The 26777-nt window shown below is 37.0% G+C and overlaps 3 protein-coding genes across 4 annotated transcripts; 1 reads left to right on the plus strand and 2 right to left on the minus strand.

Annotated features, from left to right (window-relative positions):
- Positions 1 to 1878: 1878 nt before the first annotated feature.
- LOC145222424 (uncharacterized) lies at positions 1879 to 16169 on the minus strand. 2 transcript variants are annotated; one of them, XM_080088545.1, is made up of 38 exons: positions 16091 to 16169; positions 15935 to 16033; positions 13728 to 14159; positions 13426 to 13668; positions 13007 to 13240; positions 12502 to 12696; positions 12306 to 12426; positions 12103 to 12201; positions 11612 to 11846; positions 11331 to 11501; positions 11061 to 11265; positions 10630 to 10908; positions 9616 to 9867; positions 9301 to 9420; positions 8862 to 9073; positions 8663 to 8747; positions 8338 to 8505; positions 7983 to 8126; positions 7643 to 7918; positions 7084 to 7257; positions 6806 to 6996; positions 6594 to 6732; positions 6282 to 6507; positions 5992 to 6144; positions 5644 to 5754; positions 5372 to 5519; positions 5055 to 5154; positions 4645 to 4739; positions 4417 to 4573; positions 4172 to 4361; positions 3998 to 4110; positions 3426 to 3542; positions 3185 to 3352; positions 2818 to 3084; positions 2660 to 2738; positions 2555 to 2598; positions 2325 to 2471; positions 1879 to 2172 (listed from the first exon to the last, which is right to left on the minus strand). In XM_080088545.1, the coding sequence occupies exons 3-38, from the start codon at positions 14125 to 14127 to the stop codon at positions 2153 to 2155; spliced, it is 6078 nt and encodes a 2025-aa protein (XP_079944671.1). In that variant the 5' UTR covers positions 14128 to 14159; positions 15935 to 16033; positions 16091 to 16169; the 3' UTR covers positions 1879 to 2152. The 2 variants fall into 2 exon arrangements, with proteins under 2 accessions (XP_079944671.1, XP_079944670.1); XM_080088544.1 differs by lacking the exons at positions 15935 to 16033; positions 16091 to 16169 and adding an exon at positions 14365 to 14499.
- Positions 16170 to 16325: 156 nt separating this feature from the next.
- On the plus strand, positions 16326 to 19506 carry LOC145222426 (ADP-ribosylation factor-like protein 5A). Its single transcript, XM_080088547.1, has 6 exons — positions 16326 to 16625; positions 16841 to 16901; positions 16963 to 17110; positions 17168 to 17251; positions 17583 to 17734; positions 18006 to 19506. Exons 1-6 carry the CDS (start codon positions 16580 to 16582, stop codon positions 18049 to 18051), a joined length of 537 nt encoding a protein of 178 aa, XP_079944673.1. The 5' UTR covers positions 16326 to 16579; the 3' UTR covers positions 18052 to 19506.
- Positions 19507 to 21385: 1879 nt separating this feature from the next.
- LOC145222425 (riboflavin-binding protein-like) lies at positions 21386 to 26257 on the minus strand. Its single transcript, XM_080088546.1, has 8 exons — positions 25264 to 26257; positions 25041 to 25195; positions 24735 to 24873; positions 24278 to 24397; positions 23899 to 24073; positions 22090 to 22206; positions 21967 to 22029; positions 21386 to 21788 (listed from the first exon to the last, which is right to left on the minus strand). Exons 1-8 carry the CDS (start codon positions 25372 to 25374, stop codon positions 21724 to 21726), a joined length of 945 nt encoding a protein of 314 aa, XP_079944672.1. The 5' UTR covers positions 25375 to 26257; the 3' UTR covers positions 21386 to 21723.
- Between the last annotated feature and the right edge of the window lie 520 nt (positions 26258 to 26777).

Below are 26777 nucleotides of genomic sequence, written 5' to 3' on the forward strand. Positions count from 1 at the left end.
AAAATAATTCTCTTTCCATCCCCGGTAGCACTAATAAGTTTGAAACGAAATGCAAAAAATTGCATCACATCTAAAAATGGAGTTGACCGCCACTTTCGCAGTACATGAGGGAAGAAAGAGTGGGTCTGAATCTAACAAAAACATGTCATGTCCTCCGTCGTATGAGTAATTGTGAAAATAAGATGGACGCAAACGACTTGCGCTACTAGCAACTACAGCAACAGCGTTGTCAATGTCAAAAAATTCTGCAAAAAATAAATTATTTTTATATTTATGCAGCATTCAATAACATTTCACGACAAGCGTGACCTGACAGGAAGTCAGCATTTTCATTGTTGCTTTCGTCTATAAAACAAATGCTAGTGATTTGGGCTTTATACGATTTGGTTATTTTTTTTTTAATGGAAGTTTACCTTGAGATTCCCCGCGCTTGACAAAGATCAACACAGCAAAAAAACAACACCTAACTTCTTTAAAGAACATAACTATTACTGACCTGTCTTTGACACCTTTCAAATTATACTTTTTCACTTACAGAATAAAACGATCACCAGCAAAGTGCCCAAAACCGCATGGACAAGGATAACCCTACAAGCACACAGCGCAAATCTACACAACCTACTAATTACCCAAGTAGAAATTTATCCTGAATGCACCCGCGGTTAACTTATTCGACTCTGGTTAAACCCAATTGCATTTATGTATAATACCGTTCTCTTAACCCGCTGTAGGCGGCAGCTAATTTCTGTGTTGTGATATTGACCCAGTTAGGAACTCTGCACGCATTTCAACCTGGCGTCAGCAGAAATGTAGCTTATCCAATAAGATGAATGACGCATTTTGTTCTACTTGTAAGTACATTATGACCCATTGCAAAACATGTTTTGCTGTATAACATTAACTAATATACATCAGTGCTTTTCAACCAGGGTTCCGCGAACCCTAGGGTTCCGCGCTACACTGACAAGGGTTCCCCGAGGTTTGTTGTAACAATTCAAACCTAAATGATTCATAATATTATTGTTGCGAACAGTAAAGCTCGACTGTACAATCTAGTTAACCTTAGTTACACCATTGATCAATTGTGACGCAATAAACACAGCATGGCTACACTTTTGGTTGAATTTCGAGACAAATGTAGAAACGACAAATCCAAGCGGTTTGGTAAATCGTTTATTGCAGTTACTTTTATATTACATATGCTTTGGGCATGTTAGTTAAAATGTATGTGTTTTTTTTATATTTTCGTAGCCATCTTTTATTTCATGTGTTAAGATGATTTTGGGGAGGGGTTCCGCAAATTTTACAAAATACCTCAAGGGTTCCGTGGCACTAAAAAGGTTGAAGAGCACTGATAGACATTGCTACGTTTGCCAACTGAACGAAATATAGTCACGTGTTTAAACCGCAAAATACAACCGGTAGCATCAACTTCATGTAAATCAGTAAATTTGACACTAAATTCGTCGAATTTGTGCGGATTACTTTACTCTGTAGTTTCATCTATATCAAAGTCAATTTGCTGGAAATGTCGCCCAAGTGAAAAATATGTTAGCGAATGACGCATGTGGTTCGAAATATACAACTGTAAATTATTTACTTCATCTCCGACACTCACCAACAACACAAACATGACAACAATACGCGTTCATGATAGGCAGAGTTGATGCCCATTTAGAAGAAATTTGTTGTCTGGCAGTTTGTGTCACGTGATATCGCCCTTTTTACTTTACGTAATAGAAGAGCAAACTACGTATATTGGCGCGAATCAACTGACTTGACCGCTTGTGGCCTGTTCAAAGATTGTTGTAGTTTTCTTTTGCCTGGTAAGTTAGTGGATGTGAAGTATCGTTGGTGGTTAAGCGTGACAAAGATGGGTTTTTGCAACCACCATAAATCATGTATATTTTTACTTATCGTTGTAAAAAACGACTACAATCAAATTATTGAAATATAATAAAATTTGAAAGAAAACAAAAAGAGTACACGATTTTCAGCCTTTCACATGAAATGGCACTATAAGGAGTCTGGACAAAGCAAAATTTTCATCCTAATGAAGCAATATTCTTAGATATGGGTAAACTACGACTACGCGATAAATGTTGCTTGTACATGTATATATGCTGTCAATTTTCTTCAGACTTCCATTCTTTCAGTGTTCGTTGTATAATTCTGTAAAAATAGTATAAAGACGCTGTACGCAGTAAACATTAAAAATGCGATCCGAATTTTAGGTGTGTCAAATAAAGATTTTATTTTTTTACCAGACCATTTGTTGTCTATAAACAACTTGTAGACTAGAAGTTTTTGTTTCGCTAACTTACGCGATGTTTCGTCAGCCTTGCGAAAACTTGACAGTTTAAACTTGTTTGCGAGTTGTTTCTCACGACAGAAATAGACAATTACAAAGATCAGGACAAATCCCAAAACTCCGCCGACTACACCGACGGCTATGCGCCAGGCTTCGGGGCCTGCAAAGGTAAAATCATTTTGAAAGAAAAGAGCATTATAAAAAAGTTTCATTACATAACAGTAGTTAAGAAGTAAGGCCTACCTGAGCTGCTTTCGCATTGCCCACCATAATAACCGTACTGACACCTGAAATGACAAATACATTGTGTTGCGAAAAAGGCATGCGAGCTTCTATCTTTCAAACTACCTGCATGTTGGTTCGTCAAACTGGGAATCCACGCAAGTTCCACCGTTTAAGCAATAATCCAGAAAGAGAGGACAATTTCCTTTCAAAAGTATACAATTTAAGTAACAAAAAGCGTGAAAGAAAAGAAACATTTATAGATGTTATTTGCGTTAACTTACCGTCTGTTCGAAACAAAATCGTCTCCAAATTGCTGGACAAAATTCCGTTGCCAACAGTTCTCACTTCAACAACGGCGGATAGAGTGAATTCTGTGGTCGGCGACAGATTGCCAATCACTGCCTCGCCATTCTTTGAAACTACAGTTCTTTGAATTCCAGCGCCATCCACTGTAAATCTGTATTCTATCGCCCTTAAAACTTGCGAGACCGTAACAGTAGTTTGATTGTGTGTTGTGTTGGTAACGGCTAAGTTGGAGAGCTTAGGCACTAAATAGTGAAACAAAGTAGTAATTTATTAATACTCTAATGATTAGAGTATTAGAGTCTAATCGGATGAAAGTTGTTGTTGGGTCGTTGTTGGACTTACATGTAGATGCCGTACTGGTGTTACTAAATTCGGATCGGGTGAAAATCTTTCCTAAGGTTTTCGTCAAGGCCCGAACCGAAAGCGAACAAATTGTGTTCGATGCCACATCATTTCTTGTGTAAAGGGTTTGGGAAGTTGTGACACCAAAAGAGGTTGTGCCGCATTTTCCTATCATTAAAGAAAAGATTAAGGCATCCAACGTTATTTTTTTTTTAGTTTTTAACAACGTTTGATTTTTTACCTCTTATGTCATATTGAACTGCATCTGTGAGGTTTTCGAATTCCCAAAGGATAGATGAGGTTGTAGCATTTAGGACGCTTATAATCCGTGGTGCATTGGGAACAATATCCAGGGGTACTTTAATAAAAACAAATACATCAGAGTATTGGAAACAAATACAAAATTTCAGGAAAATTCAATAAAATATTTGGTATTCAAGGTGTATTTTTAGCAAAGTTAATTGTAGGCCCCTGATAATTTGCATCTGGTGTTATGTGTAATTAAAACAAGCTTATCTTCAAAAACCAATCGCCGTTAGACAATAAAAACAAAAATCACGTTAAATCTTTTTTTAAAAACTCTAAGACTGCTCGAAAAAAAAGGCTACATGCTAGAAAATGGAGGCTGCATAGAGCATTTTATTATATAGGGTAGCCCTTTATAATAAGTTATACAGATGATTCGAATAATGGCAATTACTGTTTGTCAATTCTTTTTTTGCATTTAGGCGTAATATTCGAAGTATTATTTAATAAATGATAGGGTGAGGTTTGTGGCCTGTATTTGATTCTGTTGATTTCTTTGTTACTTACTTGTTGTGAGATTGTTATAAACAGACGGATCTAGCTGAGTGTCATCTATCGTTACATTTGATATATTGTTGGAATCCGTAACCAACTCCCCCGATGTGACAACACTCCCACGTCTGCACAGAAAGACCAAGGTACAAAATACTCTGTGTATAGTATAAATCTTACAGGTCTTACGCAAGATATATAATATTAACGCCAGTAATGTTTAATGCCGTTGTGTTATCCGCAGATGTAAGGCCAAGTTCGTTTTTCAAAACATCCTCGTGAATTAGCGTAAAGTTGTTTGACTCAGGAGAGTTTAAATTCGCGTATTCATCTTTATAAGTCGCTTGGATCCACACTCCAAATCGGATCACGTTTGAGTCTGCAAGTATAAGCGTGTTTACAGCCGAATTATACAATGAGAGAGTTCAAGAAACCTGTTTCGAATGTTGCGCCTGGATTGAAGACTAAGCATTCCCGGGGATAAGTGGAATCAACTCCAACTGCCGACACATTATATGTAGTTGATGGGTTCAGGTCAGTTACAGTCGTCACAAAGGATGCAAAAACTTGTTTCACGCCAGATGGAAAAATCTGACAAAAAACATTGTTTATTCTTTTGTCACTTAAACTTAGTGTTACGAACAAAATTTAATGAACTTTACCCAAACTTCGTAGGATTGAAAAAGAGCAGCAGGATCAAGTAGAAGAGTTACACTGGTTGTTTTAACGTCTAGAACTTGGTGATCAAGCGATAATTCTGTAATTTAGACATATTGAAAATTACCGAAAAAACAACATCACGCAAAACTCCCAACAACACGTTAAGTCAGGGATCGGCAACCTTTTTTGTACAGCGATCCGTTTTTTAAACTGAAACTTTATCGCGGACCGACCTGTAAAAAAACTACAAATATTTAGCAATGAAAACGACTAAATTAGTTTATCATCCCCGGGATAGACCTGCAACCTGAAAAAGTATACGGCCCGGTAACAAATTCCTTGCGGATCGGCACTGGCGGTTGCCGACCACTGCGTTAAGTCGACTTTAAAAAATACTTAAACGTGCACTGGCCTGCGCAACTGATGCAGTTAAATCCTCCAGGAAAATTTGTGCAATAATATCCTGGTTTACAGCTTTGAAGTTCTAAACATTCGTTGATGTCTGTAATATTCTGTCGATATAAAGGATATATGTAATGAATACATGCTCGTAAAGCATTTTAACTCGTTATGGAAACGACAAAAGTAGTAAATAATTTCATATCAGACTATTTTTCAACACATGGTTTAACTATAAACCATTTTATGTTAATATATAACTGATTTTCTGGGCAACACAGACAGTTTTGTTCGCTTGTGGGTAAAACCGTATTTAAATGAAAAACTCACGTTTCCCTCGCCTTCGTAACCAGGTTTTAGCTCACACACATAACCGGGGTCTTTTTCCACACATATCTGAGTGGTCGAATTACAGTTGTTCAGCGATGCACATTCTTTGATGTCAAGACACGTTCCATCTACCTTGTGGTACCCGTCTCTGAATTAACGTTATGTGAATAATATATCATAGACACTTATTTGAGGATTGCATAGCCACAACGGGTATATTACTGTTTTTAAATTAAATCTCAAGAGTGAACGTCAGTGTTCTTAGTAATTACTTGCAGTCGCAGATGTAAGATGAACCGCTATTGACGCAATTCTCTGTTGTTTCGTCGCACGTGTGAAAGTTGTTTTCACAATCCAGGGTATTCACACAGCTACCATTAACCCTGAAAAGCAAAACTAAGAATATCAAAAAGTTCGTTACAAGCCGGCCTTGGCTCTTATTTTCAGTACATTTTTGTAAAGGTTGATTTATTAAATAAAACACAACTTTCGCGTCTAGTTTAAAAAAGAGTTTGTGCTTGCATTTTAGGGCTTGAGTATACAACTTTGCAATTTTGCATTGATAATTCAAATTATAATGACAAAACGTTTTATTAAAAGCCAAAAAAACGTTTCGGTACCTAGCGTAATTTTCTTTGCATGAACAGAAGAAGCTTCCTTGTGTGTTGGAACACGTTTCTGAAGTTTTACTGCAATTATCCAGGTTTTCTGCGCATTCGTCAATGTCGACGCACAACGTTCCGTTTTCCGTAAATCCATTCGTGCAATCACATCTTAAAAAATGGCGTACAGTTACTATCAACTGTTAAAGGTTAAAACAACTTTAGTGATTGTATTTGGCAGAACGCTCTAAAATGGGCCTAAATGCAATTTAAAATCGACGACCAACACGGCATATAAAAAACGTTACCTATAACTTCCTATTGTGTTAATGCACTCCGTAAAAGAAGCATTAAGGCATGGGGAAATTTCATTTTCGCACTCATTTGCATCTTCGCATTTCGCAAGGTCGGATAAATTGACCTGAAAACCTGGGTTGCACGAGCAATTATAATCCCCACCGAAAAAGCTCTCACAGTTTTGTTCGCATGGATTCGACTCACAAGAATCAATATTTGTACAATTTCGTCCATCACCTGTCCACAGTTACAGATAAGAACAGTTAAACTACACCCAAAATGATATTTGCGATTCTGTGTGGCAAAAAGTACCGTCGTTTTACCTGTTGTGCCGTTTGGACAACTGCCACAAGTTCCATTTGTGCAAGTGACGTTTGGATAACAAGCCCCAAGCGAGCAAGTGTCGACAAATATTGAGCAATTCGACCCGCTGTAACCTTCCATGCAGTCGCAACCTACGATCTAATCAAATGAAACCAAAAAATGTTATTGACCGCCTTGATATATGCCAATTTGCACATGAAATCAATTTTACCTGAAAAGTTTCCACTACACCTTCAGCAATCGTATCGGTATCGCACGAACCATTATTACGGCAAACACAAAGTTTAATGTTGATCGTAAGCGCTGAGGTGCTATTTACTTCATCTGTTGCAATCACTTTGAGACTATCGTTCGTGCGTGCTCCTGCGACATTTTCCTCCGTCGGCGTCCACTCAATGCTATCTAAATCAATAACTTAAGTGAGCACTTCTGGATGGGAAGACACAGTACAAATTCAAACTTTTTCGATTTTTGGAAATCAAGTCATACCTCCAATTATCGTAACACCGGGTATTTGTTGCTGTAGTGAAAGGGTAACGTTTTCGTCGTCCGGGTCACTGACGTTTAAATCAAGACGGGAAGTTATGTTTATTCTAACCAGCCACGTGTTTTTACCTTCCACATCTGAAGCGTTCATGATTCTTAATGTAGGAGGAGAGTTTGCTGCAAGAAAACAGTATGAAGTATGGTCAGATATATTTAGAATTTGTATTTACCAGCAAACTAACAAAATAGAGAAAATAGTTTTCAACAATAATGTGTTTTCTTTAATTTTTTGAGACTTATGTATGGAGTAAAGAGTTGAATATCATAAAAAAAGCGACTTTTGTAGATAGTTGTTTTTGCAGTATTTGCCAACTGAAAAGCCTCAATAGCTTTCGGAACTCTACAAATGAATCACAATCGAAATGCACACTTTTTAATGGTCGGAAATGGGTGCAGCAGTTAAGTGGAATCGGACAAAATCATTAGGTTAAATATGTGAATCGCCAATTTACCAATAGCTGATACCTTCCTGTAAAAATCCAGCTATATTGAAATCACTTACCACTAAACAGAGTGGTTTGGATAGCGCTGTTACTTTCCTGCAACGTTGCAGCCGCAATCATTTCGTCTTCGGTGGTGAGAAGATCGTAAAGGCAAGTATTCGACACTTCGCCTTCATCGGTGCAAGTATTTACTTTTGTGTTGTAATCTGGATTATTTTTAATATCCTCAATTAGAATTTCAAAGAAAGGTGGTTCCGGTGCGTTGGTCGGGTTGTAAAACGAATAATTGCCTCCACTGCTGTAACTAAATATCGTTTCACTTTGATCAACTCTCCCTGTAACAAATAAACCGTAAAACAACAAAGGAAAAACAATTCTGAAAAAAAATCCTGAACTAACAAGATTGTCCAAACGGATAGAGAATTGCTTCTGATAAAGTCCCGTTTATTATTTCGTTGGAAGATGTAACAAGAACGCTTTCGTATGATAAAGTTGTCTCGTTTCTGAATTCAAAATCGTCTTCTTTCACGTCATTGAAATTACCTGCAGTGTATATGTTGTTTAAGTGTAAAAACGACAAAAAATCAAAATATTTTATTTGTATTTTGCTGTGGATGGAAACCCTAATAAACATTTACACAACCTTCTAGGCCAGCACTAGCATTAGGTGTCCGCGAAGCAGGAGTCACATGTGTAACTAGAAGCAAGCAGACTTTAGTCATTTCTACAGTTAAATCGGCTTCATGTAACTTACCTAATAAGCCTCTGGTTACATTGCGCAGCGATGAACCCCCTGTAAACTGGAGACTAAGAATAGAGTTTGAGGCCGAGACGCTCAGAGAGGTTGATGAAAGAAATTTAACAGTGACGGTTTCGTTTACAACTTGAATTGACATGGAAGTCCCGTTGACTGTTTGTTCAGCTACATGTACAAAAACGGTTTGTTAAAACAGCTCTGCAATTCACGATTTTTTTCTTCAAACGACGCAGATAATGCAGTAAATGTAAAACAACAAACTGGGCTTGATTTTAGTCCACATGTCTGTTGGGTGTTTGATGATTATTAAACCTTAATTTACCTTCGGAAAGGTTGGTTTGTATTTCGCCATTTACTCTTACGACAACGCTTGATGCTGGATTGGTGGAATTTAACTCGAGCTCCACCTACAATTCATAACGGTAAAATGCAAAAATTACCTGCAGTGCATGTCATGCTCACAATAAAAAATTGTAGATATAAGATTTTGCTGCTTTTTTTATCAAACTTTTTGTACTTACTCGCCCGGAGTTTTCATATGCCAAATCCTCTGCCACAAAAGCTGTGAAAATTGTTGCATCAGTTTCTGTACCATCTGGTTTCTTTGCCCGCTCAGTCCTAGCCTGCAGCGCGAACACGCCGGGAACGTACACCATGTGATACTCGCCGAGTCCGTTAAAAGTATACAAGATACCGTCGATTGTGGTAATGTGAGGGTCGCCCCATGTAAATACTAGAAAGCACAAGTTAAAAGTGATTTATTTGATATAACCGACGCACAGGTTTAAAAACGGTGTTTTTTCACTGGATCGAACACAAAGACGCTCTGAACTACAAATCTGGATACTTTTTTAAATTTGGATTTTGGTGAGAACCATTCGGTTAATGCAAGAAACAATGCTTGTGTCTGTACTTGGGTTAGGGTCATTTTGACAAGTTTCTGCCAAACACAATGCTTACTTGGCCTTGGTGGAACATAGAAATCGCAGTTTGCCGCTGGTCTTTTTTCTTGGTACAAATTGCAGTGGGCGCTAGACATGCTATCAACGCAACATTGACGACGTGGAACAAGATCCAAATCTGCAAATAAAATATTGACTTTCGCTTTAAAGTTATAAACGCGGATTTAAGTCAAAGCACCTACAGAATAGTATTGTTGGGGTTAAAAAATGTAAATCATTTACGATTTAGTAATGTTTTTGAACAAAATATATATTAAAAGCTTCGAGAAACACCGACACTGTTGAAAAAATAACAAATTGAACAAACCCGCACCTAACGAAGCATTGTATTGTCTGTCAAAAACTTTGGGATCTCGATAATAAATAGATGTCCACCACCACCATCGTGAGCTGCTGGTGTCTAATATCGGAATCTGAGCTCTCTCATATCGACTTCCGAAGGGTCCTTCGATAAGAGGGGCCCATCCCCACCAACCCCACCAACCAAAGAAGGACTGAGCATTATCACCATAGCAACATCTGGGACCAACACCGATGCGAGGTTGAAAACAATTACCTAGCCGTGCTAAAAAAAAAACAAGAAGGTAGTACAACAAATCAGAGTTTTGATTTACGCAACTTTGCAGTCGTATAGTACCTTTGCAAAAAGCAATAGATAACAAGCTAAGGCCCAAACACCCAAAAATGGAATGCCGCACAAGTCGTCATTCAGACCGCCCTACTATGTCATTCGGGGCAACCCTTAATTATTCGTGAAATGTATGTTAACTTTACAAGCCCCGCTCCCCAAGTTTCTATGCAAGTCAGCAGTTAAACCGGACTGACGTCAGCAGTAATAGTAAAAGCGTTGATCTCACATTTTAAAAAGGCAGTGACGTTGGTCCAAAACGAAAAGTATTTGACTTCGGAGCTAAAGTAATTCAACTCGACAATAAAAACTTTTGTCTGGGTCGTAACGCTAATGAAGTTTTATCTTTAAAGATAAAAATAGGCGAATAAATCCAAACGAAACGTTTTTTTACGGCGCTTAAAGAATTTGTATTTCGATAAACCTGAGAGACAAAGTAAAACAACAAAAGGCACTTGCTATAACTTTCCATATAGCTACAATAAAGGTAATTTAAATTTCTATTTTATCGAGCAAAGTAACGATTCAATATAAGGTAAACGACCCCATCTGATTTGTGGGGGTAGGATTGTAAAATTCAAAAACTAACGTTAGAAGAAGTTCAAGTGTCGCAAAACAACAATTTCGAAATTCAACTGACACCTCATTTTTTCTTGGCACCGCAAAAAATCGCACAAAGCAAAAGGATGTAGGTCTTACCTTCGTCATATCTCCATTCAGTTATATCAGTACTTCTGAAACCTCGATTGTAATACCAGTAGTTCAAATTGTTTACCCACAAATCAGCAGAGTATTCATATCGGTTGTCGATCAATGCTTGAAGTAGGGTACACGGACAAGGCTCAGAATTGGGAGTCCATGATTCACTGAATAACTCGTCCACGTACCATCTGACGCAACTCAATCGTGCCTCTGTTACATCCTCCTGGGACAGTGCTTCAGTCACGTGATAAAAGAATTGGCCCTTTTCCCCGTTTCCTAAAATTAAAGTTATGCAGCCAATGAATTAAACTCTAAAATATAGGCATTTTGACAACGAATCCTTACAGAAGACATTCCAGCAATATCGATAAACTACGCTGTTTCGAATTTGATCGGGTTTAGTTTGCTTAAGCAATATATAAACTTGCCGTTGTTTTGGACCCTTTGATCTGGCCGGTAGTCACCCTGTGATTCAACTTCGCGAACAAATCTCCCATCAGTGTAACCTATTAGTCCCCTGTTAGACCGCCAGTATCTTTTCCGTTCGTCCCACAACATTGCATCTTCCTTGTAATTGTAAATCAGATACGTATCCATACCGTCACTTGCCACAATAGCTTGAAAAGTGCTAGGCTAAAATGTGACATTAAATATTTAAACGAAGAACACCACTAAACCACAATGTTTTTACTACTTACATAACCCTGGTTATACCGCCAGTAGTGCATCAGAACTTCGTTCCATGTGACTTTCAAGACAAATGTTGGATTGAAATCTTCTTTCCCACCAAATTTGACAACTCTTCGAGCAACTTCTTGTACAATACTCTCTGATGCACTGTTTAATGATTGTCTGGTTTTATCGTAAACCTATTATCGCAAAAAAAGTTATTTTTCTGTGTAGCCTTCTAAATTTAAATAACATCAACATTTGTGCCCGTTTTATAAGTATAAACATTATTTGAGTCAAACCTACTTACATTGTAGAAAACCCGGCCACTTTCCGATTGCCAATTGTAGGAATAATAATAATATGGATGAAAGTCGTCCCAAAATGGTGCTATGAGAGGAACGTCAACAGAGTCAAACCCATTTCCCCATGGATAATACATATATCTTATCCTCCATCCTCCCTCGCCCAGTGATATCAAACCATTGCTGATAACGAACAACGACGTGTACGTTGATTTTTCAAATGGAATCCCGGTAGGAACCCTGCATAACACAATGCAAAAGTAAATTTGTAGCAGTTTACAGTAGTGTATGTAACATATTATCTGAGATTGAAGTGCAACGAAAGCTTTCCACACATTTTATTCAATGTTTTGTGCTTTTATTTAGGCAGTGCCTAAAAAAGATGGAATTCGACGAAATGAACAGCATCACCAGTTCTTCCAACAGAATCGCATTTTTAACTTTTTTAGGCTGGTAAAAGCTGCAAGTACAACTAACAAACAATAGTTTTTCTTACCTTATGTGCACATATACGTCATCCCCAGTAAACCAGTCATCATTAGCTTCATCGCCGTAGGGAAGTAGAATTATCTTGTAACATTTATAGCCGTTACCTCTAAAAATCAACGTTAAAGTCGTTGTGTTTCCAAATACATTTATATAATTAAGCGAAACTTTTTCGAGCATTGGGAATATTTTTTACAAAAAGCAAAAACTTACCTATAACCTGTTTTACATTGACAACTATATCCTCCGAATTCATTGGTGCAAGTGGCATTGTCATGGCAATTATTTGTGGCACGAGAACTACATTCGTTTGTATCATCCTGGCACCGATGTCCTGGATCAAACAGCCGCTGATCATATAATTGTTGAACCAGTCAGGTCAACAGAATACAAACTGCATTGAACTCACCAGTAAACTGGGTCGGACACTCGCATTTTCCCGAAACGCAAGTGCCGTGGTTTAAGCATCGGTTGTAAACGCACGAGTTAAGATCGATTTCGCATTGTTGACCGGTAAACGATGAAGGACAGGTACATGTGAAAGTTTGACCACTGACAGAACATGTCCCGTTCATACATGGATTAAAAGAGCAGGCGTCGAACACTAAAAATACCCACACATTTTATGCTTAAATGTAGCGTTATCCTTTGTAAGTCGGGCCGGTCTTTGTTGGTCGAGTTTGAGCCGGGTCCGGGCTTAAGCCATTGTCTAATACTAAAACGTCCATTGTGCATGTCTTCTGTATTATACTGTGTACAGCTGTACGTTTTGTAGCTTTTACTCCGGCATGTTTCAGGCTTAAACATGCGTTTGATATCGATTCGGGTTCGGGTTTTAATTACAACCCTGGTATACATCCCACTTACAACTCTAGTATACATAGTAAGTGAAACAATACGGCATTAAACTTTACCTTCACAGTGTCCATTGTTTAGCCGAAACCCAGAGTTACATTGACAATTATAGGAACCACCGGTGTTGGAGCACGTTGAGTTATCCGGACATGGGCTTCTCTGGCACTCGTCAATGTCACTGCACGCAGATCTGTCTTCTTGGGTCAATTCGTAACCTTCTTGGCACCAGCAATATTGCAAAGTGTTATCCAAAAGACAGTCACCATTCGCGCATAGCAAGGTACATGCTTGATCTGGCAATACAAATAAAGATGTTTTGTGACCAATGAAAAAGCTAGCTTTGATATGATAACTTACAGTTATTTATACTAACTTACTTGCGAAGTAAGGTAAGTATAAGATAGGAATGTTATGACTGGCGATTGGGGTTAAAGTTGTAATTCAGCAAGCAACAGTAAAGAAATGTTCAAAACATTACCTGTTTCGGTTGTTATGTCTGTTTGGTAGACGCAAACATTTGAGTTGAAGACCTGTATACTGAGTGTATAGGCAGTTTCTGCTTCCAAATCAGTTAAAAGGTAATACCAAGGTTTGCTGGAGGTAAATGAAAATGTTCCATTGTCATAAGCAAAGTCAAACCTAAGTGGAAGGTCCGCTGGGTGGTCGGATGGAAACTTCGTCACGTTTATCAAAATTACGTCACGTCCAGCGACAGCAACAACTGTAAACAAAAATCGGCTAATTACGCAAAAGAGAAACATTTTCCCCTCAATTACTTACTCTCCATGTCGCTGCTACAATTACTTTGCCCCGTCGTCGTCAGCGTTGCAGTAGTTGCTGGTGTAGTACGGATAGCCGATATTGTAGTTTCAGTATCAGTACCGTTATCATCCGTGGGTGGTGCAGTGATAGTTCCAGGAGGGGTTGTGTTTTCATCAGCAATAGTTGCTGGTGTAGAAAGGATAGCCGATATTGTAGTTTCAGTATCAGTACCGTTATCATCCCTGGGTGGTGCAGTGATAGTTCCAGTGTTTTCATTTGGGTCTTCTGTAGTTTCCTCTATGCCTCCTTCTGTGGTTGTTTCACCTTCATGTCCACTACCTGGATAATTTGTGATCGAGGAAAAAGTCGTAGTTTCTTCCCAAAATGTGGTTTCCGTTTGTTGTGCTGAAGTAGGCATTAATGATATCCCGGACCCTTCTGTGCCATTACCTACATAAAAAAAAACATATTCAATTCAAGGTTCAAGGCACTAATAGATATCACCGGCTTAAACAAACTGCTTTTATCTACCACCATATTAAAATCTTGGGTAAATGGACACCCAACTGTGATATTTGAAGATTATAGTCGATCTATCGACGTTTTCAAAACACAGACAGTTTATCTGCCCAACCTTAGCAGATTATCATGTTACCTTGTGCATCAGTGGATGAAATTCCACATAGAACTACCAAACTCAGAACTAAGAACCAAAAGGTATTTCTTATCAAATCGGCCATATCTTACTCCATACTAGTTGTCTTGCAGTATTACAAAAAGGCAAAAAGTAACATCTAAACGGGAAAAAAACGAAGCGATTTTTAATTTTATCTTCTTGCCAAACAACCTTAGCTGAAATTGTATAAAAATTTGTTGCTCCAATGTTAAACGTTGCTGTCAACAACAAGGTCTGAACATCATCATCAACAAGTTGAAAACATTTGAGAGAGAAAATAGCGAGACGAACCCTTTTTCACTCTACTTAAACAAAGTAAACTTCGGTTGGCTAATTAAACTAGGCTATTTAAACTTAACGACGAGTTTCTAACGTGTAAAAAAACCAAGAAGCAATAAAAATTGTACCGAATTACAAAAGCTGATTTTCTTGTCGGGCGCGCAAAGAGAACAAAACTTTAGGGTATAAAAGGCTTTGTGAATGCGGTTTTGTACTCACTGCGAGTGCCTACGTGAGACCATAGGGATGGAATGCGGTTGGTTTCAGGAACTCTTACGAAAAGGCACACATCTGTTTTAATAAACCTTACAATATAAATTTGTTTTATTAGGCGTTCAAAACGGTCGTGAATATTGCAACGTCAATTACCATGGGAGTTCTATATAGGTAAGCTTGTCGAAGAAAATGAAGGCTTAGGGCAGATGTGTTTCAAAACCCTTAAAAATATAAGTTAGATAGTGCTTAAAGTGTCACACTCGCGTAGAGTCGTTGCACCCTTTTAGTGGAAAAAAAGTTAAGATCAACGCGCTAAACCGAAAGTTAAGGATTATTTATGATACAAATTAAGTTAACAGCCGAATTTAACTTATTGACAAAGCTACGGGTAACCAAAATACGGCGCAAATTATTGGTTGCCAGTGAACAGAAATACAAACGTTAAAGTGCACACAAAACGTGATTGAACCTGCTCCTAACAAAACAGCAGCTTTCATTGGACACCTTAAATATAGCCAATGTAAATAAGCGTCTTAGGGGGAAATAAACCACCACTTTTATTGTTTGGTTATTTAGGGTTCTTAGTAGGCTAACTTCTTACATTAAACCTGTTCTCACAGTTAATGTCAGAACTTTGATATATCTTGTTGATAAATCAAACCAGCACAACAGCCAAATTGGCAAAACATCAGTGAAAAAACGTAAATAGTTTATACACTGGATCCACTGGTTTGTACACTGAATCCACTACTTAACGCACGTTCTAACCCGCGGTTTCCTCGCAGTTTTACAGTGTTTATCAACAGCAAGGAATGGTGAAGCCCTGAGCAATTCCAGGCCACAATTGGCAAAACGGCTAAAGGCCTAATCCCTAATCTCATTTCATCGTGTCAGCAGGAGTGCAAATGCTACTGTTCGTTTTCTTGTTTAACAATGGCAATTTGATAAATGTCAATGCAAATAACATACATGATTTCACTTAATACAACAAAAACACAAACAAAGACAGTCTAAAATATACACTATTTCACAAACACGTTAATATACTGTTTACCTTGGTCTTGGTTTGGTAATGTCCACACAGGTGTATTTGGTGATACAAGACCGGTCCATCATACATACATAAAACCTGTTTGGCATACGTTCTGTGTAACTGAAAAATACATAAGTTAAATAGTTGGACCAGATGTATGTTAACAAACTGTTAAACATCAAATACTTAAACATAGATGCAACTTTACAATCAGTTTTAACTGAATTATTAAACTGTTTCCATTTTCCAAAACAACTTAATTTTAAACTGTATGTACGATGCACTTTCTTGAGTATATGAATGAAGTCGCTACTAGAATCAGATAAAAGTCCAGAAACCTCAAAAGATAGAAAGATTTTCCTTTACAAAATAGATTGTTCCATAGTAACAGCATTTCACAATTTGTCCGGATAATTGAAGCTTGTTTGTCCGTTCAATGTATGACGTCACATTAGACATTATTACTGGGATCAGCTGACTGTGGAGAAGTGTTCATTTCTTTCTCTTTGCAACCTTCGACAACTTTCAGACCTTGAACACCACTGACAAAGTGTAGATTCGATATTGGGCAAATATCTATTTTGTTTGTGTAATGTCAAGTTAAGCAGTTGTAAAGTATATTCCCGATTCCCCAAAACTGAGTGGAATATAAAGTGGAGCAGTGGAATGGGAGTTTTATTTTCAAAATTAATGCAACTTTTCAGCAATGCAGGTTAGTAAGTATGAATAATTTCAATCTCTTCAATCTTAACGAATATTTTTGTGTTTCGAAAACAAAGTTAGTGTTGCGCTGTAGTTTATCAGATTATGTTGAAAAAATGTTTGTGAAGCTTATGAAATTTTTAACTGTTCATTAAAGTTGGTTGAATTTTAATGTACAACAAACTGCTTAAAAACGATCACAACCAATGAAAAACTATTTTGCAGAGCACAAGGTTATTGTTGTGGGACTTGACAATGCTGGAAAAACAACTATTTTATATCAGTTGTAAGTTTCAGTGGAGACTTTGAAATATACCAAGAAAAACTGATGTATTTTGTATCACCAGTTTAATGAATGAGGTTGTACACACATCTCCCACTATTGGAAGCAATGTGGAAGAAATAGTTTGCAAAAAGACCCGATTTGTAATGTGGGATATCGGTGGGCAGGAATCACTTCGATCATCGTGGTCAACATATTATGCCAACTCAGATGTAAGCTGTTGCTAGTTACTAGTGGCAGCTACTGTTTACCAATCTGTACTTTTTCAGTTTATCATCCTTGTAATAGACAGCACTGACAGAGAGCGCCTTCACATATCTAAAGAAGAATTGTATTCTATGTTACATCATGAGGTATGGAATTTTTTACTGTTCTGGGCAATGATACTTATTCGCAGTGTTTTTTTTCAAGGTGTTTTGGGGGACCGAAACGGTCCCCCAAATTTCTCCAGCGGTTTCCCAAAATTCCCGTTTAAGCAAATATGGCTATTTTTGGTATTTAAATGAAACACTTGCGGTCTCTTAAAACTACTTAGCGGTCACCCAAACCAAACCTTAAAAAAAACCTGCTTATTCATACTGTTTTGCCCTAGTCATGTTGAATTACATTTAAAATATTCATTACCATAACGTTATGAGTTATTTTGAGATACTGGCAATGACATATTGAAATCTTTTACCTCAGGACCTAAAAAGGGCAAGGTTACTTGTGTTTGCAAATAAGCAAGACATCAAGGGCAAAATGACAGCTGCCGAAATATCACAGGAACTTAAGTTGACATCTGTCAAGGACCACACTTGGCAGATTCAAGCTTGCTGTGCTCTTACTGGTGAAGGGTAAGAGAGAAATTAAAACCTTTGTAGTACATTGTTACCATCTAAAACAAGTATTCAATTAAACAGGCACAATGCTTGTTTGGTTGGTTTCAGTTAACTTGTTTTTTTTTTCAGTTTGTGAACCTTAGTATGATGTATAATACACTAACAACAAATATTCGATACGCTCAGTCAAAATTGACATCTGTATTTTTTTATTCTTTAACATATTTTTGAAGCTACTGATTGCATTTTTACTTATTCAACTAATGTGTGATATCTTTCTTTGTAGGTTGTCCCAAGGTCTTGAGTGGATGTTGTCACAAACTACCAGATAGCAATGTTTAGTTCAAGTTGAAGGTGGAAGTTGTAAGACATGCTCATGGTCAAGTTGGTTAGCTATCGGCCTGAGAAACAGTCAACATGTTTTTATTCCTTGCCTACTATCAAGTGTCTGCATTATTTACCGAGTGTCTGCCACTGCATTGGCCAATAACACTTTTTTAGCAAAATATCAACAAATGGTCGGCTTTTTAAAAGTTGCTGTTCTGGAATCTGTTAATTTGTCAAATATTTCATGTTGTAAACTAATAGAGACTGGTTCGTTGTTTACAACAGTTGAAATCTCGGAGAGATGTTGTTTGGTTAAACCAACTTTTCCTTACTCACCTGTGATACACGGTTTTTAAACCCAAAATTTCCAGGCTATTTATGATATTTGCACCCAAGCTAATTACTTTATTATGTGAGGCACATGAAGGTAACATTAATGACATACAATTCCACTTTACTGTAGTCTTTCTTGACAAAGTGTGTTAAAGACTTCGTTTGTGATTTACTTATTTATTCTGTTTGTAGTTTTATTATTTTTGTGCCATACATGTGAGTAAGATGTGCTATTCTGCCAAAAACAATCTATGATACTGGTTTGCACATAAGAAACTCTCCAGAATTTTACAGATTTACCTAAAACCCCTTGTACAATCACCATATATTGCTCATAAAACCAATGTGGTTTATTACATTTGTGAGTTTGGTAATGATTAGGTCCACTTGAGGTGTTAAAATCAGCTTCCAAATTTATTTTTAACATGTTTTATTGTGTAAGAGTGTTGATACATGATCAAAGATATCTTATTTCATGCATTACACTGCATGTACTTTAGTTGATCCAATGACTTATGTGGCAAAATGAATACACCCATCCAAAAAAGACACAACTCCCTAAACAAATTGCGTAAATGCATGTGACGTATTTTTTTGTTACAACTTTATAATGTTATTTCAAAGCCTCCACATTCAATGGTTTCTGGTGTCAACACTGTTTAGATTTCGGAGGCTCGCAATGTCGTGTTTTAAAGTGAAAAATGGTCCATTTTGTAAACAATTTTACTAAGATTGTATTCATTTTTTATTGCACTTTGAAAACGTGCGACGTCTAGTTGTCTGAGCTACTCGACTATTCTTTCCTAACCCAGTGTTATATTTCGTTTCGCTGCGGGTGATCGGATAGTCTCATACTCTGAGGTTTGATTGCCCCTTGAAAACCAACATCACTTTTTTGACCTCTTCTTAACGTGGCAACCCGACCGGTACGAATGACATGGTTTGGGGTTTAAGGTTATGCATTGGTTAAAAATTCACCTAACGCCCATATTTAGGTTAGTCATGTCGTACTGGTGCTAGCTATGTCGCTATGATAGCGATACATATTTTCAAATTGCTTGTGATTTATTGCATTGTTTCCTGCGTCATTGTCTGTTTCAGAGAAAAATTACAAGTTGTTCTTATTCCTTGGGTTGTTACATGTTTAGGTCGTAGCATTTAAGACAAATATTTTAATCTATATAATGTACACACTCTTACAGTAAAACTACCTGAACCAAATATCATTAATAGGTTCTCACTTTTTGCGAGTCGGTAAATTGCAAAGGTATAAGCTAGAGCAGGGGTGGGCAAACTACGGCCCGCGGGCCGCATGCGGCCCGGCAAAGGAGTTCATGCGGCCCGCCAAATGTTGGGAAATTTTAAAGAGAAAGTTACCGAGCAACGCTGAATAGTATTATAACCACAGGCGTAGTTTTTAAGAACTACCGGGGATGTTTACGTGCTTTAGCCTGTTGTTTCTGCCACGTTATCATGCACATATTCACTTAAAACAATTTCTTCGTTCGATAAAAGTGAAAGCTATTCACGTTTTCAAATACAGCACACTTTGTACTGTTGACGGCAAAACTTTGGTCACTTTGTATCAAGTTTAGGTCGTTGCAGTACATTGCAACTGGACATTAAACACGGCTTTAGAATCGTTAACACATACCACACCACACTTAAGATGGATACTAAAAGCGGCTCGCTTTGTTTAATGTTGGCGCAAGGAATTTATTAACAAAAAAACGTGGTGTAGCCTATATTGCAATAAATGCTTGTTTATTTTGAAACAATTACAATTGTAACGTTTCAACCAATGTTTGTGCAAACAAAGTGACAACAAACGTATTTCCACATTGCTAAAAATATACTGTTAATATTTTGCTAATTAATATTAATATTTTGGGCTAAATCAGGGGTGCACAAACTGCGGCCGTACGGCCACATGCGGCCGCGGAGACGAGTTTGTGCGGCCGTGACCGTGTATGTTAAAATACATGTACGGCTGCCATGACGCAACTAAAACTATTTTGCGAACTATTTCGGTTTTCAAACTGCCCAAAACAGATTTCGTGAGACAGAAAAAAGATTACCAACCTAAGAACCACATACGCCAGGCTTTTTAACCGCTTATTGTGTGCAAACAAAGCGAAAAAACAGTCACCGCAATCGTCACAATACCGATCATGACGTCATAAACAGCTAGCTCGGTTCAGCTAAACTAATGCACCAAGTTAGAAATTATTAATATGAGCATTTTAAACGGCTTTGAATCGTATATACATGATATAAACCTAATTCTTTACACTAGTTATTTAAAAAAACAAGCAAGCAATTGGTGGCTGTTGGTGAAATACTATGCGGCCCGATAAGATTAGGAACTTTTGAATGCGGCCCTTGCACTGAAAAGTTTGCCCACCCCTGAGCTAGAGTTTAGTTTTTACTCTCTTCTGTCGTCCGACTTTTTGTCAGATCCTATTTATGACATTTGGCGGCACAATAGCTTACCGTCTCTGCATCGTCACAAAGACTGTGCAATTTTCATTCACTTGTCATCGAAACTACACGATAACCCTAATTTGCATAGAATGTTGTTGTATATTTAACCGGTTTAAATCAAGTGGTGACTATTAGATTCCTTTGTCAAAACGCTTGATCACCAGGTATTTCAAAAAGTTAACAGCTGTACGTGTGTATTAATGTAACAAGAAAGGAACTTACCACCTTTAAATCTGTAGGCCTATGTATTTGAACAGAGTAAAGGCGTTTTACTGTGTGGGATGTGTTTCCCTTTTGACGCTACACCCATACGTATAATGTCACAAGCACGGAGGTGGTCATTGTGTCAACATTACAGCGCATTGATGGCAAACAACTTGTTTGCGCCCATTTTGAATTACGTAATGTTACTGGGCTTGGCGCAATTTGGCTACGGACGTTGCAATCTGTGTTAAAGGCAACTGTTGTAGGCTTAAAAATGACGACATTTTATGGGGTGGTCTGATCAAACAGTCTAGACACTTGTGTAGTGTCTGGTCGTGTTCATATCAGGGAAAATCAAATCGGGTAATGTATCAAGGGTTGTCATATTCATTGACGCAATTGGCACGCAAGGTACAACTGTACAAAAGTTCAATTAAAACGATGATTGCATACATCAAATGCGGAATCAAGGCAGAACACTCACAAACAGAACAGAACAAACTTTAAATGGCACTTGTTTCTGACAGAATTACACCATAAGAGAAAATATTGAAATTCTTGGAGTCCGTGTTTGGTATTAGAGTTGCAAAAAAACATTTCTTTTAGGCAAACTCTTTTCCAAAAGAGGATTTAGACAGAATAGAGTCTGTGCAGGTTTATGCTTCTTCTATGTCACTTCCGTCTCTAGTATTCGGGGGTGTTCCTGGCTGATTCTTTGGTTCTAATGAAATAAGCTTTGCGATATAAATTCGTAACCGTACAGAAAAGTTTGTTTAATTTATGTATTTGTTAGGATAGCTTTTTTATAGGCCTATCTAAAGTATAAAAGTTGCTGTGATTAATTTTGCATGAGTGCTAATATGTTAAGATAGTTTAGAAAAAAAATAGTTTACACATACTGTTCAATGTATCCATTTCTTCAGGCTTTGCAGTGGCTTCTTTTGGCTTGTTTGCCGGCTTATCTAAAACAATAAAGTGGGTAAATTGTTTTTGCCTAACAAGACGTTATGCAGCAGTTTTACCTTTACCCTTTCCTTGTTTAGTGCGAAGATAAAATGCTACTGCCGCTCCTATGAGGAAAAGTCCACCCAGTACGGCAAAAACGATGCCCACTATCAAACCGGTGTCAGTGTAGCTATCTGAACAAATACACACAAATCATTTTTACCTGTCGTTGATTGTACAAAGCATGTTAAAGCTAAGGAGTAAAACCGCTTGTCATATAGGTTTAGATTCGGTCTGGGCTTTCACCTTTTTATTCTTATGGCCTTGGTTGGATTTCGGGTTTTGTTCTGGTTTGTGCAAGTTAACCGGTCAAAACCGGTTTGTTTTAAATCGGTTTAAATCCCCTTTGTTTAATTTGTATTTCTATCCAACACCTACTTGATCGGTAGAGCTACTATAACACAGGAACTCACTGCACACAGAAATTTCGGTAGGTGGCGCACATAAATATTTTAAATACGATTTGTGTAAAAAATACTTACGGTTACGGCTGTTGGGGTTGGACTGAGGTTTCTTAATAATCAAAATAACAAAAATCAACCTATAAATCTACTTAATTATGTTGAAATTAGTCCCAAAACCCTATATACCTGTCTCACTGTTGATTTAACTAGAAAGGTGGCTTTCTGATATGCTTCCATTTTGTATATTCTACATGCTATTTACCAATTTTCCGCATACACATCATTTGATCTACAAATGTGATTTCCAATATTACCACAAATTGCCCAAAATCATAGTTGTACGTACAAAAAAGCGATATGTTCGTACAGTGCTTGCTGTAGGGTGGTCAGCGCTATGAGATCATTCTAAGATTTTTGATGTTAATTAGCATTGCGTTTCACAAGCCGTTTGTTGTATTGTTACACGTAAAAAGCGTTAACGAATAAGCGTGTTAAACCTGTGTGAAATGATTTTACCTAGTGCCCTTAAAACAACCTGCAGAATGCCAAGCGATTACTAATGTACATGGGTTGTTATATTTTCAGGCCACTTGTCATTACTAATTTTGACAATTCGCTTATATTACAGCAACATTCTACGTTTCTGTCTCAATAAAAAAAATGTTGTCAAAATAAAAAAAATAAAAAATAAAAAAATAAAAAAATAAAAAAATAAAAAAATAAAAAAATAAAAAAATAAAAAAATAAAAAAATAAAAAAATAAAAAAAATATAAAAATATAAAAATATAAAAATATAAAAATATAAAAATATAAAAATATAAAAATATAAAAATATAAAAATATAAAAATATAAAAATATAAAAATATAAAAATATAAAAATATAAAAATATAAAAATATAAAAATATAAAAATATAAAAATATAAAAATATAAAAATATAAAAATATAAAAATATAAAAATATAAAAATATAAAAATATAAAAATATAAAAATATAAAAATATAAAAATATAAAAATATAAAAATATAAAAATATAAAAATATAAAAATATAAAAATATAAAAATATAAAAATATAAAATATAAAATAAAATACAGGAAAAAAAAACAATATGTGTCCCCTTCTTAGAAGGGACCCATAATTAACTGCGCTCTGTACGTCATTTATCGGTATTTAGCAAACCTTGTATGCTGTAAGTTCCTGTGTTAGTAGCTCTACCTATTTGATTAAGTTTGACTTCCTGGTCAAGTTGGAGTTCAAGTTTGATCAAAACATAAAGACCTCATTTGAAACACAAATGTTAAAAAAATGCACAGACAAATTATTTTTGGGAAACATTTTTTTGTCTCTATTTTACTAGTAGTTTGTCGGGGGAAAAAACTTATGCAAATACAAAAGCACATGGATTTCACATCTTCTTACCATTTGATTCACATGTGATTGGTGTACTGTCTGGCTTCATGGCCATTGCTGCTTCTTTGTTGTGGACTGGATCAGATGGTATGAGGCAAGTTTTGTTGTCAAGAGTGTATTTCATCAAAGAAAAGCCAACCCCGGAAAACATTGTGTTACACATATTCTCCGCTGTGCCATATACCTAGAAAAATGACAAAATATTTCTACTACCCAGCGAAATGATGCTTTATGTCCATGTATTATTTTACTGTAGTCCTCATCACAGTTTTGGGGTAAATTCTAACCAAAAAACGTTCTGCAGTCTAGTTGGTCAATGTTGACAGGTAAACCAACAAAACGGTCAAATCCCAGTTATTTTGATGAGGACTTGCAATGAGCTACTTACCTGTTCGTATGTTCTGCATTGAACTCCGCTCTTGCATGGGTTTACCGGATCTCCATTTACATCAGTTCCATAATTCAGACCTGTGAGCCAACTTTCGCCAGCCACACACGTGTAGTCTGTCTGTAGCCACATTACCAAAATGTTATTTTCAGATTTGACATTGTTTGAGTGATAAAATATCAGAAAATGAAACTCTGTGTGCCACGGTGCGTCGGTTTTTCATTCAAGGTCGTCGCAAGCTAATATCCAACGTCAGTTCCAAGATTTAAAATAAATTGCAAAATAACGGAATAAAATGGGCTTAGAATCATTTCTGCAAATTTTAAAGGGAACATTGTTTGACTTCGTGTGTTATTAAATAGGTGACAACATTCTGGCTGGAATAAGGTTAAAACGTCTGTGCAATAGTCAAGCATAGTGCTAAGCGATAACCATGCAATAAAACAAACATTTTTACCTTGCAAGTTGCAAACCATGCCTCGCAAAAACTAGCACAGATTGGAACGTTTCGCAATTTTCCCTGCTCGTTCATCCAGGGGTAAAGGTTGGGAGAGCATTGATAAAAACATTCCATGTAACTTGTCTCTTTGGAGCATCTGCGATTTGGAGGTAAAATGAAAACGAACTTTGATTTTAAAATCCCTATTTGATCAGACCTAGTTTTCTATTTTATTTGTGCTGTTTTCATTGAGCTTAATTTGTGGTAATCCTAACTGTGTTTTAAAACGTTTTTTTAATACCATTTTTTGATCCGTTCACTTACGCATTAGAGAAAGATTTGTTGCACTGATGGTAGCTTAGTGTTCCCACTCGCTCTAGGGGCGTGACTGAGATCTGTTTTGTGATGTTTGTGGAACAACAACTGTTACATTTGTAATCATTGCACATCTGCAGGTCTTTCTCTGGAGACGGCGCCGGCTGTGGGCAGATTTGTGTTATGTAAGTTCACGCCTTAGCAAAGAATCATGAAAATGTTTATATCCTACCTTTTGGTATTTTCCCGCTGGGCAAGCCGGCTCTGTACACCCCCCTGCGGGACAGTTACATTGTACAAAGCTAATGGTAAGTAAAAAAACAAATGTTGCCAAGTATTTCATTTTTGGTGATGAATAAGTCACAGTGAAAAATCCAGTGTATGATTCTTGTCAAATTTACTTATTACAACGGCACTGAAAATAACAGTCAACAAACGGAGCATGTTAATCATTGCAAGATATAGTTGCCACTACACATGGCAGTAAAATGATCCAGAGTATCCAGAGGACAGAAACCTATCTTTTAAATAATCTTTCAACAAATCTTCACTTTCAATTCTATAAACATTTATATAACTCATAATAGGCTGCTTGATGAATATATCACGATCACATACAAATCAAGTGAGCCATCTCATAATGATCATCCCTTGCCTTAATTACGTTGATGGTTGTCGGGTGTTCGAGTTACCTTTGACACTTTGTTTGAACAATAACTTCATCCAAGTTAGAACAAGAGGCGCGGTACGACTATTGGTAAAATATTAACTCGATATTAATCCAGACAGTGAGAAAGTTATCGGGGTTGACGACGTGACAAAACAGACTGGCAAGTAACTTATATCCAATCGATGCCAATAGTACCACAAATTGCTCAAAATCGTAGTTTCAAAACGATATGTACGTAAAGGACTTGCTGTAATGTGGCCAGTGCTATTATTGTAAGATTTTTGATGATAATTAGCATCGCGTTTCACAAGCCGTTTGTTGTATTGTTACATGTATAAAACGTTAGCGATTTAGCGTGTTAAACCTGTGTGAAATGTTTTGACCTAGTACCCCTAAAACAACCTGCAGGATGCCGAGCGATTGCTAATGTACATGGGTTGTTATATTTCCAGGCCACTTGCCATTACTAATTTTGACAATTCGCTCATACTACACCAACATTCTACGTTTTCCTCAATAAAAAAAAATGTCGTCAACTAGCTTGGTAATCAAATATGGAAACTAACTACAAGCCAAGAGTACCTAAGTCTTATAAGCAACTTGCTGTAATGATGAGATATCTCCGTTGAACTACAATTCTTTTACATTTAAAAAAGTTAAATGCAACAAGCACCAAAATCATAACACTGAACTGGACACGATATTTACAAGACTCAACTGACAAACTGCGCAACATGTTTCTCCTCCCACACACGAACGCTCAAACACGTATGCCCCGCCGTATCCCCGAAAATACGGTAAAATGGGCGGCAAGATACCTTGTTTGCACTTGGGTTAAATATTAATCACGGCATACGCTTTCTGCCCTGTCGTGACGCTTCGCTTGTAACGCCATCAAACACTGGCACACAGCATTGTAACGGTGCGTTTAAGGTACACATGCAAGTAGCCATAAAGTTTTACTTCTTTGCTAATATCTTTCCCTGCCCTTTCTTCCATTAACCAACGTATACTTTGGTCGTAAAATAATGACATCATCGGTGTGAGTTTACGACGTTTGGTCAGTTCAATCCCAT

This window comes from Phallusia mammillata, chromosome 4 (genome assembly GCF_965637545.1).
Source record: "Phallusia mammillata chromosome 4, kaPhaMamm4.hap1.1, whole genome shotgun sequence".
Taxonomy (NCBI): Eukaryota; Metazoa; Chordata; class Ascidiacea; order Phlebobranchia; family Ascidiidae; genus Phallusia; species Phallusia mammillata.

Coding starts and splice junctions, on each gene's coding strand:
- LOC145222424 (XM_080088544.1), bottom strand. CDS start 14,449: ATGGCCGATTTGATAAGAAATACCTTTTGGTTCTTAGTTCTGAGTTTG. Junction 11,847..12,102: donor GACGTATATGTGCACATAAG/GTAAGAAAAACT, acceptor TGTGTTATGCAG/GGTTCCTACCGGGATTCCAT. Junction 11,502..11,611: donor GTGGCCGGGTTTTCTACAAT/GTAAGTAGGTTT, acceptor TTGCGATAATAG/GTTTACGATAAAACCAGACA.
- LOC145222426 (XM_080088547.1), top strand. CDS start 16,580: ATGGGAGTTTTATTTTCAAAATTAATGCAACTTTTCAGCAATGCAG. Junction 16,626..16,840: donor GCAACTTTTCAGCAATGCAG/GTTAGTAAGTAT, acceptor ACTATTTTGCAG/AGCACAAGGTTATTGTTGTG. Junction 17,111..17,167: donor CATATTATGCCAACTCAGAT/GTAAGCTGTTGC, acceptor GTACTTTTTCAG/TTTATCATCCTTGTAATAGA.
- LOC145222425 (XM_080088546.1), bottom strand. CDS start 25,374: ATGAAATACTTGGCAACATTTGTTTTTTTACTTACCATTAGCTTTGTA. Junction 24,874..25,040: donor AACAAATCTTTCTCTAATGC/GTAAGTGAACGG, acceptor TCCAAATCGCAG/ATGCTCCAAAGAGACAAGTT. Junction 21,789..21,966: donor AGAAATGGATACATTGAACA/GTATGTGTAAAC, acceptor TTATTTCATTAG/AACCAAAGAATCAGCCAGGA.